At 43.7% G+C, this 12347-nt stretch overlaps 1 protein-coding gene across 6 annotated transcripts in view; it reads left to right on the top strand.

Moving 5' to 3' along the window:
- The window catches only part of CCBE1 (collagen and calcium binding EGF domains 1), a 272365-nt gene that overhangs the window by 203266 nt on the left and 56752 nt on the right, over nucleotides 1–12347 (top strand). For all 6 annotated transcript variants that reach the window (XR_012513084.1, XM_074383318.1, XM_003926109.4 and 3 more), the window contains exons 3-4: nucleotides 392–444; nucleotides 11222–11356. Coding sequence is in view for 5 of the 6 variants with exons in the window: in XM_074383318.1 (XP_074239419.1) it covers nucleotides 392–444; nucleotides 11222–11356 (188 nt within the window). In the remaining variant the exon portion in view is untranslated. The remainder of the gene's footprint in view (nucleotides 1–391; nucleotides 445–11221; nucleotides 11357–12347) is intronic.

A 12347-nucleotide genomic window follows, 5' to 3' on the forward strand; every position in this document is an offset into this window, starting at 1 on the left:
TGTTATAAACAATTTGTATCTCTCTGGCCTGTAGAATGAGAGGCCTGGTCAACCCTTAAAGGTTCTTTTCCTATTAATATTTTACGGTCCTTTAATTGCTTAATTTAAGGTACTTTGAAGTCTGAGTTAATTACTTTATTTCATAGGATTCAAAATGTTGATTTCACATATTACGTGACAGAAAGAATATCCCAGTATTAGAAGATATAGTCATGTGTGATTGATATTTTTCTTTTAATCTCAGATTACCTTAAAAAAATTCCACACCTAATTTGCTTTAGGCCTCAGTGTTTCCTGGGCACAAGTTATTTCATTCAAAAAACAATAATTGAAAAGAATTTTATTTTTAACCTAATACTCTATTTTAAATGTTTGTTTGTTTGTCTCTTAGGAAAAAGTGCTGCAAAGGGTATAAATTTGTTCTTGGACAATGCATCCCAGAAGGTATGTAATATAAAAAAGATACGGTCTCACTTTATTCACAACTAATCATTAGAAGTCTATCAACTTGAGATGTTCATCTGTGTCTGATTATCTGTGCATATGTGTATATTTTTTGGCATTAAGTTTTTCTGATGCCAATTTTGTTGTATGTAGTGTGCAGTGTCTGAATCATTACATGATGTGTTTGTACACATTGAGTCATTCTTATATAGTATTTCAGGTTTATGGTTAATGGGCTGTAATCCCCCAGTTAGCATTTTATACACAATTAGAACCAAGCCTCCTCCCTTGGCCTCTCTCCCTGCTTTTCACCTGCTAAACTTAAATCCCTTTACGTGATCACCAGCAAACACTACCTGAGGGTTCAGCCCAGCACTGAAGACACAGAGCAAAGTTAGGCAGGGACCCAGCTCTCAAGTTGCATGCATTCAAATTGAGGAGCCAGGATGGGGAGCAGATAGAATCAGATAGACCTGGATTTTAAACATGCTTCTACATCCTACTAATAGCTGTGACCGTGGGCAGGTTACTTTCTAACCTTAGTTCTTCCAGGCAAATGTTAGTATGTGGGTCATATGACGGTTTTAGGAATTTTGCCACATGTCAGGCACTTGAAACAGAGGCTGGTTCTTATTACATGCTTGATAAATGGTGACTGTGGTTATTGCTGCTGTTGTCATTGCTAACAATAACTGCAATATGTGCAATAGAGACATTCAAAGAGGAAGTACTCAGAGGGGACACATTGCACAGAGGCCCAGGCAGTCAAAGAGGGTCTTGGAAATGAAGGGAGAAGTTAGACCATGTTATCAAGGAAGACTGCCCAAGACTTAATCAAATAGGAAGTAGAGGGCTGCAGAGGGTTCAGGGCAGAGCCCTGACACAGCGCTAAAGACTGTTTGTGTGAAGGGCATGGGGTTAGTTTGTCCAGGGCTGGGGTGAGGTGGGTGGGGAGTGTGAAACAGTTTTCTTCACCTTTGCCCAAGAAGCCAGATCTCTATAGAAGATCTAGAGCCCAGCCAAGCTAAATCTGTGGCATTATCTCATAGAGCACAATTTTTTATCAGTTAGAACTAGATTAATCCTGCGGGGCATGGTGGCTCCCAGCACTTTGGGAGTCCTAGGTGTGGATCAGAAGGTCAAGAGATCAAAACCATCCTGGCCAACGTGGTGAAACCCTGTCTCTACTAAAAATACAAAAATTAGCTGGGCATGGTGGCATGCACCTATAATCCCAGCTACTCAGGAGGCTGAGACAGATTCAGTGGCATGAGTCCAGGAGGTGGAGGTTGCAATGAGCCAAGATCGTGCCGCTGGTCTCCAGCCTGGCGACAGAGCAAGACTCCATCTCAAAAAAGAAAGCAATAGATGAATCCCTCCCATTTATTGCTGTTTTCAGTGGAAATGTGGCACAGTTCATTGAACCATAGCTGTGCCCTTTGAGCGAGCTGCCATGGGAAGGCTAGCTGGGAAGTTGCTCCACGTGTGATGGTTGATGTGGTCTTGGGTTTCTCTAAGTTGAATTTGTCTCTACCAGCCAATTCTGTTGGTTATAACATGACGGATAAACCCACAAAAGTCACAATAATTGCATTTCTTTCTATACCAGCTTTTCTCAGTCACCAGCTGTGTCCTTTGTGCTGCAGTTTGGCAGACTGCAAAGAAAGCTAAGTTTAGACCCTGTGGTTTGAGATCTTATCTAAAGACCTTGCCAAACTGAACTGAAAACACATTACATGGATACCACATACTTAGAATTTCTTTCAGTGTTAGTGGTTTCAAATATCTAGGCCTTAAAACGAGTCTTCCTCATCCTAAAGTGAGACTGCAGCACCTGTAATTAACATAACCCAGAACTGAATATTTTCAAGAAAAGTGGTCACGAATGCTGAAAGTCACTTTGCCAGAGCTAATTCTATGCTCTGTTGCTTTTTGCTAGAACACTTTTTACAGAAGACTTGAAGACTTCTTTTAATCTGTGGGGAAAAGTCAGTGATTGTTTCTTTTACTAAGGATATCTTTAGTAATAAAGGTTTCTATTATCAGGGAGTGCAAAATACAAATGCAGATTTCAGAAAATATTGTATATTGGGGTTCTCCAGAGAAATAGAACCAGTTTAGATTTCGATTTTCTGTATGTATGGAGAGAGAGAGAGAGAGAGACTGAGACTGGGTGAGAGATTGAGACTTTTTTTAAGGGATTGGCTCATGAGATTGCGGAGATGCAAGTCCAGAATCTTCAGTGCAGGCTGGCAGGCAAGAGATCCAGGGAGGAGTTGCAGTTGGAGTCTGCAGGCCAGAAATCCCCCTTAGGTTGGTGGGGTATGGGAGGGGAATTCAGACATTTTCCGATTAAGACCTTCACCTGACTGGATGAGGCCCACCTCTATTATGGAGGGTCATCTGATTTACTCAAAGTCTACTGATTTCAGTGTTAATCTCATCTAAAAAATTCACAGAAACATCTAGAATAATGTTTGACCTAATATTTGGATACTTTGGCCTAGCCAAGATGACACTTAAAATTAACTATCATAAATCTACCCCTTGTCAACTTGGCACTCATATGCATTGCCTTTAACCATACCTCATCTCCAGAAAAAGGCAGTAGCAAAGTTGTATGTTCATGTGACATGCTACAAACACTAGCCCTTTTCCCAGAAGAGGGTACAAAGTCCTGGGGCACTGGACTTCTCTGGCATCTCCTTGATATGCTTTAATATAAATACTGTGATGTTAAATTAACAGTATTTAAATACTGTGATATAAAGTCACTACGTCTTATGACATATTGAGGACAACAGGAAGAAAACAAAGAATGGCATGCACGTGCACGTGTGCACACACACAGACACACACACACACACATCCATGGAAAGGTAAGGAAGAAATACTCATGACAATTTACAGTGCTTTTTTCTGTAACTTGTCACATGGTCATAGCTGATATATGTAACCTGCTGCCTTCTGCTACTCAACCCATATTCCCTTTGCCCTCAGCAAGCACCTCACCTGATCGTGGTTCTTTCTCTACCTGATAAGGTGACCCACACCTTCATTCCTGAAGGATCTGAGACGTTAGCCCTGCCTGAATTGGGTTGTCGCCTTCTGTTGACTTTTTAATCACAGGGTGTGGCAATACCAAGAGGCCACGTAAGGTGTTTCTGGTGTTCCAGAAATTCTTCCTTCCCTCCGTTGTGGGTGACAGTACAATTTGCCCTTGGTAGCCAGGATCAGTCACCCCAGCTGGCACAATAACTCCCTTTCTGCCTGCTGATACAGAGGCCTAAGGAGACCAAAGTGGCCAGGTGGCACCTTAATTTTCAGTTCGACGGACTTATTTTTGCCTCTGTTGCTGGAATCATTCCTCCCTTTGGAACTAAGCCATCTAGCCCAATATAACATAAAGTTACAGGAACAGGAAGAAAAATGTTGCTGATGGATCAGTAGGTGTAACAGTGAGTGGTGCCACTCCCACTTCCACTCCTTGATTCTAAGACCTATGAATCCTGGTAATGGGAGAAACCACACCATATGTTGGATACTGATTCAGAGGGTATCCATCCTCCTGGTGAACCTTGCTTCAGACTAAATAGCTGGGTACCATGGCCTAGCCAAGTTGACATGTAGCATTAACCCATCACAGATTGCAAAAAGAAACTAGAGTATCTAAAGAAATATATTAACTAGTAGGTGGAAGCTACAGTTTTTAAGTGTTGCTGCTTCATATTTGCTGCTCTAAGTCAGGACTCAGTAAACTAAGGTGCGCTAATTCTGATTCTGTAAATGAAATTTTATTGGAACACAGTCAAATCTATTTATTTAAGTATTATCTGTGGCTTCTTTCATACTACACCAAACTACCGCTGAGTTGAGAAGTTGTAAAAGAGGTCTACAAAGCCAGAATACCATCTGGTCCCTTAACAGAAGTTTGCTGACCCCTGTTGGAAGTGATGTCTTGATTGGCCAGGTGATAGGATGGTCTGATTTGTTCCAGCTCAGCAATTATTAATTCAGCATAAACTGTGGGAAGGGAGCAGTGCTGCTTACTCCAGGGGACACACTCCCTGCCAGGTAGATGAGCAGTCATAAGAACCAGCAGCCAAAGAAGCAGAAGAATAGGTAAAGCTTTTACTGTGCATCGGGCATGGTGCTTAATGGCACCATCCAATTTAATCTTCATAAAAGCACCATGAAGTGTAGGTATTATTGTCTTTATTTTGTAGGAGAGGGAGCTGAGGCTTAAGGAACCCAAGATCACAGAGGCAGTGGCAGAGACAGTATTATAAAAGGGCTGAAGGAGTTGGTTGGACATTGCAAGAGGTAAAAACAGAATCAACGAAAGTGTGGAGGTGAGAAGGCAAGGATGTAACTAGGGATGATGGAAAAGAGAATTTCATTGTGCTGCAGTGTAAGGAACTTACAGATAAGCCTCAAGGTTAGAAAAGGCTCAAGGAATGTAAAGCCAGACCTTAAACACAAGAGTGAACCATTTATATTGCATGTTAATTAGTAGCAAGTGTAAAGGTTTTTAAACAAGGGGATGGTCTACACAGCACTGTGCTTTGTGAAGCTTAGCCTGGCAGTGTTATCCCAAATGGATTTAAAAGCTAAAAATCTTAGGATGAAGATCCTGTTTACCAGGGAGGTTCTGAAGGTCTGAGTTAGGATGGTGCCAAAAGAAATAGGACTGAGAGGATAGAACATAGATAAGTTATAACGATAAAAGCTGCATGACTGAAAGCTGATAGGCTCTGGGAAACAAGCATCAGAAATGGAGTACTGAATAAATTCATTAATATTGCCTCCTCCAGAAAACACACAAAATGGGCAGGGCAGGGCAGAAGGAGGTGGTGGGAAAGATTCACAGAAGTCATAAACCCACCAGGACAAAGAACAAGGAAGAGGAGATAATAGCAACAAAACTTCAGGAGCTGGAGAACAGAGAGGGAAGTGGTAAATAGCTTAGCAAAATCAGAAAGCTTGAATTCTAGCCAGCTTAAGGAAACCAGGGAGCAACCTGGTTTGAATGCCCAATACTGAAAAAGGAACAACCCCAATTTATAACAAAACAAATAGTAATCAGTAACACTACAAATAAACTAGAAAAAGGGGTGAAAGTAACGTCAAAACAGGACTGATTAAAAGTTTAAAGAGAAGCCAGACTCCCAGATCTTGTCCTTTCCTCCGCTCAGACAAAACACTGCCTCTTCCACAACCAGGCAGAAGAGCAGATATGTTTTCCTAAGAGAGTACAGCAGAGCCTAAGGGTCTGAGGGAGACCAGTCAGAGCTGAAAATGAATGCCCAATACTGAAAAGGAGGGTTTCACTAAGTGTTCACACCTTGAATTTGGAAGCCCCCAGCCTTCTCCCTTCACTTGAGTCCCAGAATGACTTTACTCTCAGGCAAGGATTTAGAAATACTTTCTCTGGGCATTCTAGACAACCCAAGGAAAAGGTCTTAAGAAACTGAACTTGGAATGCACCAGCCAGATCACTTACAGTGATATCCAGATGTTATAAAATCTACCATATGCAAAGAGCTTCTCCTACTAGTGTGTTTTAAATACACCATGAATAAACTAGAGCAGACATCTAAGGATCATCAGACATTAGAAGGAAACTACCATTTGACCCAGCAATGGAATATATTCAAAGGAAAATAGATCATTACACCAAAAAGACACCTGTACTCCTGTGTTCATCAACATTCTACTCACAATAGCAAAGACATGGAATCAACACAGGTGCCCATAGTAGTGGATTGGATGAAGAAAATGTGGTACGTATACACCATGGAATACTACACAGTTATAAAAAAAGGAATGGAATCATATCCTTGGCAAAAACATGGTTGGAGCTGGAGGCTATAATCCTAAGTAATCTAACACAGGAAGAGAAAACCAAATACCACATGTTCTCATTTATAAGTGGGAGCTAAACACCGTGCACACATGGACATAAACATACGAACGAGACACTGCAGACTAGTAGTTGGGGGAGGAAATAGTGGGAGGGTTGGAAGGTGAGTAGTGGGGGAAATAGTGGGAGAGTTGGAAGGTGAGTCGTTGCTATGGGGGGAAATAGTGGGAGGGTTGGAAGGTAAGTGGTGGAACGAGTAAGTTCTTAGAGATAAAATTTTTTTAAAAAAAGTCTTCAGAATTAAGGATATTAATTTCCAGATAAAAAGGGTTTACCAAAGATTGAAGTGGTACCATATAAATCCTAAAAATGTTTAGAGAGGAAAAAAATAGGCTTCATACAAAAGCTCAAGAATCTGAATCTCATAGGACTTCCCCACAGCAGCATTGAAAGCTGGAAGACAATGGAACCATCCCTTCAAAATTCTGAGGCAAAGTTTCCAACCTAGAATCATACATGCAAACTATCAGTAGTAATCATAAGGGCTGATAAAAGATATTTTAGACATACGTAATCTCAAAACTTTACCTCTTTTATCACATTTTTCAAGAAGCCAATGGAGAATATTCTCCACTAAAATAAAGGAGTTAAGTGGAAGAGGGAAAGACCATGGATATACGGTTTGGCTGTGTCCCCCCGCCCAAATCTCACATCGAATTGTAATCCCCACAGGTCAAGGGCAGGGCCAGGTGGAGATAACTGAATGATGGGGCAGATTCCTCCGTGCTGTTGTCATGGTAGTGAATACGTCTTATAAGATCTGATGGTTTCATAAATGAGAGTTCCCCTGTACACTCTCTCTTGGCTGCCACCATGTAAGGTGTGACTTGGCCCATTTGTCTTCTTACTTGATTTAAGGCCTCCCCAGCATGTGGAACTATGAATCGGTTAAACCTCTTTCCCTTATAAATTTCCCAGTCTCAGGTATGTCTTTATTAGCAGCATGAGCACAGACTAATACCCGTGGGATCCAGGAAACAGGAATCCAACACAAGAGAGAGGGAGGTGATGGGCATCCCTAGGTTCATGGTGAATGCACGTTCCTGGAGGCAGCTGTAGGCCAGGCACAGTGCTGGTAATCCCAGCACTATGGGAGGCCGAGACAAGAGGATTACTTGAGTTCAAGACTGAGAGGCGGCTGTGCAGCAGACCTACAGAGTTCTAGATTGAAGTTGTCCAGAAACAGAGCCTTCACCACTTATTTAACAGAAAGCAGTTAATATGAAGAATTGCTAACTAGAAATTGAGAAGCAAAAATGCAGAAGGAATACTAAGTATGGAGGTAACAACTGCAGGAACCTGTAGGCTGGGGAAACAGAAAGAAGATGTTGGCCCAGTGAAAACTTAGAAGTTTGGAGGACCCAGACCTCTGAGGAAGAGGTGCTGACGAGCAAGCCCTATTTCTTGGAACTCAGAGGAAGTTACTAGTGGATCAGGACCCAGACCTTTGAGAAGGAGGTACCAGATGGCTGGCTGGTGCTGGCGTTTCTGAAATGGGATACAGTGAGGCCAATTCTGCAAGTGTTAGAAAAAATACAAGCTGGATTTTGCTGTTCCTGCTTTCTTTTTGGTAGAGACAGGGTCTCACTATGTTGCCTAGGCTGATCTTGAACTCCTGGCCTCAAGCAAGCTTTCCACCTCAACCTCTGGAGCAGCTGAGACTACAGGCACAGGCCACCATGCCCGGCTTGCAGCTGCTGTTGAAACAATCTGTCAGTGGGATGGAAGAGAAAGGCTGATATTAGGCTTTCACCCCAGGAGGCAAAACAGAAAAAGGCAGATAATCCCTTCTTCCTATTCCAGCCTCCCTGTCAGTTTCTGTCTGTGTTTAGATGCGTGTCACTGGCAGAAACTAAGAGACTGGCAATTGACAAAGGAAGAATGTGGTCTCCAGAACCCACGTCACAAAGTAGCCCATGGAAGAGGAAGGTGGGTGTTGGAAGCTAAGAGAGAAAGCTCAGCAACTGGCACCCCAAAAATATACAAGATAATTCTTTTAATTCCAGAGAAGACAAAAGGGTCTTCAAGAAAGTGTAAGTAATTCGAGCATACTTCCAGGCTCAGCAAAGAATAGCTTTTATGTTGTCATGATGGTACAAATACTAAGATTATCACACCCAAGTTTCATCACTCCACCCAAGTATGGGCCAGAGGAGGGAATAGGAAATTACAGGTGTGATTGCTGGAGACGGGAGGCCATGAAACAGTTAAATGCATCTCTTCTGTTACTGAAGCCAATAGAGAGGATTTAAAATAAAAATAAGACGGAAGCGATGCAAGTGAGCTCTTTAGAGATGCATTAGTGTAGTCATCTAGAAGAGTTGGAAGTGGTTCAGGAAAGGTGGGAGAGACAGGGAACTGTTTTTCAGAACAAGCCTTATAGGGCCCCATGATCAACACACTTTGACAGCCTTTCTACTTTCTTCTTCCTCTTCCCAGATGCTGCTCAGTGGTGGCAACAGCTGACAGGGAAACTCACAGCCAGTCATGCCAGGATCATGCTCTGGAACAAAAAGAGCACAGAATCTTGGCTGCCTAAGATAATGCCAAGTGGAGGAAGCATGAGTATCCAGAGACAGCTGGCAGGGTTAGTCAGAACACCACACAGGCAAAGCAGGCGTCGTTTCACGATCGAGGGGAGGAATATTTAACAAGAGCAGCTTTCCAGGTTATTGTGAGAATGGCACAGTCCTTGTCACACAAACCTTGCCTGCATCGGGAGCTGACAGCCTACCTGTTCACCTTCATATGTGGTGGAGCAAAGCCAGACTCTCTCTGTGTCCAAGGACAGTTTATCTGTCAGCACCTGGAGGAGATAGCGCAAGGATTAATGAGGTGCTGGCTCCGGTCTGGGAGTCACTGTTGAGCCTGAGCTACTGAATTAGAGCCAAAGTCCCTTCAGAGCCTCATTAAATATCAGTTCATAGGAATTGAGAGGAGCAGATGCCCTAGTTCTTTATGAGAAGCAGTGCATCCACCCCAGTTTGCACAGACTGAAGGCTGGAAAGAGATCACTAGCCACTGGGACTCGCCCAACCCCTTCTCAGCATGAGATATCAACCCTCCAGGATGCACACTTATACAGAATACATAATACGCACATAAGCATCAGCTCTCTTATAACTCATGTACATTTCTATTACAAAGCTATGTCCCCACCAAATCCCACCTTAAATTGTAGCTCCCATCATTCCTATGTGTCGTGGGAGGGGCCCAGTGGGAGGTAATAGATTCATTGGGCGGGTCTTTCCCGTGGTTTTCTCATGATAGTGAATAAGGGTCAGGAGATCTGATGGTTCTCAGGGGGAGTTCCTCTGCACACAGTCTCTTGCCTGCTGCCATGGACGAAGTGGCTTCGCTCCTCATTCACCTTCAGCTGTGATGTGAGGCCTCCCCAGCTATGTGGAACTGTGATTCAATTAAACATTTTTCCTTTATAAATTACCCAGTCTCAGGTATGTCTGTATGAGCAGCATAAGACCAGACATAGACACAAAGCCCCGTTCATACCTCTCTGAGGCTGGTTTATTTCCACACCTTTCCCCCATATGATAACATCACCTGTGACCCCAGCTGGCCATTCTTCAGTATTCTGCTGGGAGGAGTCCCCTGTCTCTGCAGCAGCTGGTGAGCAAGATAAAACACACCCCCATCCCTGAGGGGAACTGCAGAGGCTGGCCCTCTTAAGAGTCTTTTCTCTCTGGATAGTGACAAAGACCAAAGGATAATGAGGTGACCTAGGGGAAGAATCGTGAGTGATGTTACGCCATGTAAGTTACCCACTGCATAGCGAGGACTTGGAACCAACCCAAATGCCCATCAGTGATAGACTGGATAAAGAAAATGTGGTACATAAACACCATGGAATACTACACAGCCATTAACAAGGATGAGTTCATGTCCTTTGCAGGGACATGGTTGAAGCTAGAAACCATCATTAGCAAACTGACACCGGAACAGAAAACCAAACACTGTGTGTTCTCACTCGTAAGTGGGTGTTGAACAGTGAGAACATATGGACACAGGGAGGGAAACATCACACACTGGGGCCTGTCAGGGGGGTGGGGAGGCCAGGGGAAGGATAGCAGGGGGTGAAGGGGGTTGGGAGGGATGGCATTAGGAGAAATACCTAATGTAGCTGACAGGGTGATGGATGCAGCAAACACCGTCATGGCACATGTATACCTGTGTAACAAACCTGAACGTTCTGCACACGTACCCCAGAACTGAAAGTGTAATACATTTTTTAAAAAATGTACAACATGCCATTCTTCTTCCTAAATAGCCTTTTCTGAAAAATGTAGTTATTTTTTATTAAAAGATTTATATGTTTTTTGAAAAGTTACCCATTGCAGTACTCTTTTTTTTTTTTTATTGCATTTTAGGTTTTGGGGTACATGTGATGAACATGCAAGATTGTTGCATAGGTACACACATGGCAGTGTGCTTTGCTGCCTTCCGTCCCCGACCCCTTCCTGACACCTTACACCAAAATTAACTCCAGATGGATTAAAGACTTAAACATCAGACCTAATACCATAAAAACCTTAGAAGAAAATCTAGGCAAAACCATTCAGGACATAGGTGTAGGCAAGGACTTCATGACCAAAACGCCAAAAGCAATGGCAACAAAAGCCAAAATAGACAAATGGGACCTAATCAAACTCCACAGCTTCTGCAGTACTCTTAGAAGGTGCCCACAGCCCAAAAGAGTTCCTGTCCCTCTAAGCGTACCGGTCCATGCTTCACACGTGCCCTTGAGCAGAGCGCAGTCCAGAAAGTCCTTTCCAGGCCAGAGCCAGGTTACCCTGCCTCCTCCGGTGGTTGATGTGAGCTCTCACTTTCCTTTTTCAGATTACGACGTCTGTGCTGAGGCTCCCTGCGAACAGCAGTGCACAGACAACTTTGGCCGCGTGCTGTGTACCTGTTATCCGGGATACCGATATGATCGGGAGAGACATCGGAAGCGGGAGAAACCGTACTGCCTGGGTGTGTTGGGAATGTGCTTTGTTTCTGGCTTCCAAGGATGTGCCTTGTTCAGATTTTCTGTCCTTGGTTGGACCCTTAGGTTTTCCTACTTGTTGGATGGAGTTGTGTTTGATATTATCCTGGGGATGGCTCACTGCCTTTCATCACTGTTACTAAAACCAGCTAGGCCCAAGAAATTCTTGCGGGATTTGGCACCCGTGAGATCCTAACTGGCAGTGAGACATAAGAGCAGAGGGGAACATGCCCAAATATAAACCAGAATCATGTAAAACAGAATATAACTAGTCAGAAACCTAAAAGCACAGACAGAACAAGAATAAACATTCTCTTAGAAGATGATTGGTGGAAAAAGGAAGTAGCCATATGGCAGACAGGTTGGGGGGGAGTCGGCGGGAGCTGATGCCAGCCACCTGGGCTGCAGCCGAGCCGAGTCTGCACCGGCCTGTTCGCTGTCACCCTCACAAACTGGCTGTCCCAGCCGTGCGTTCTTTGAGCTTCTAAGGCAGATGTATGGCTCATTGCCCTCTGGAACCATGTGTCTCAAAGTGTGGTCAGTTCATGGCTAACCTGAGAAACATTTGGGGTCCTTGTTTAGAGGGAAAATAAACGATTCCTGGCCTTTTCTCCACACCTAGTGAATCATAACCCTTGAGAGTGGGTCCAGACATGAGTATCTACACAAACACCTCTAATGATTCATAGGCATGGTGAGATTTAAGAATCGGATGAAGGATGTACTGCAGAGACTGCTAGGTAGACCCTAGCGGAAGATAAACCAGCTGTCATGAGACCCCTCTTTCTCTACCCTAGCAGGGGTTCTCGGGAGCACCATTTATGAGAAGTTTTAATTGTAGGTCCTCTGGTTTCTCCTTATCAGCATTTGGGAATGGTGCCCCACATTGCCAGAGCATGGGATCATGACTCTCAAGTGAATGGAGCAGGGATCTCTGGCCTCTCCTGCAGGGAAGGGCACAGGCCTTTCCAAAGACTC

The sequence above is a fragment of the Saimiri boliviensis genome, chromosome 13, assembly GCF_048565385.1.
Source record: "Saimiri boliviensis isolate mSaiBol1 chromosome 13, mSaiBol1.pri, whole genome shotgun sequence".
NCBI classification, from domain to species: Eukaryota; Metazoa; Chordata; class Mammalia; order Primates; family Cebidae; genus Saimiri; species Saimiri boliviensis.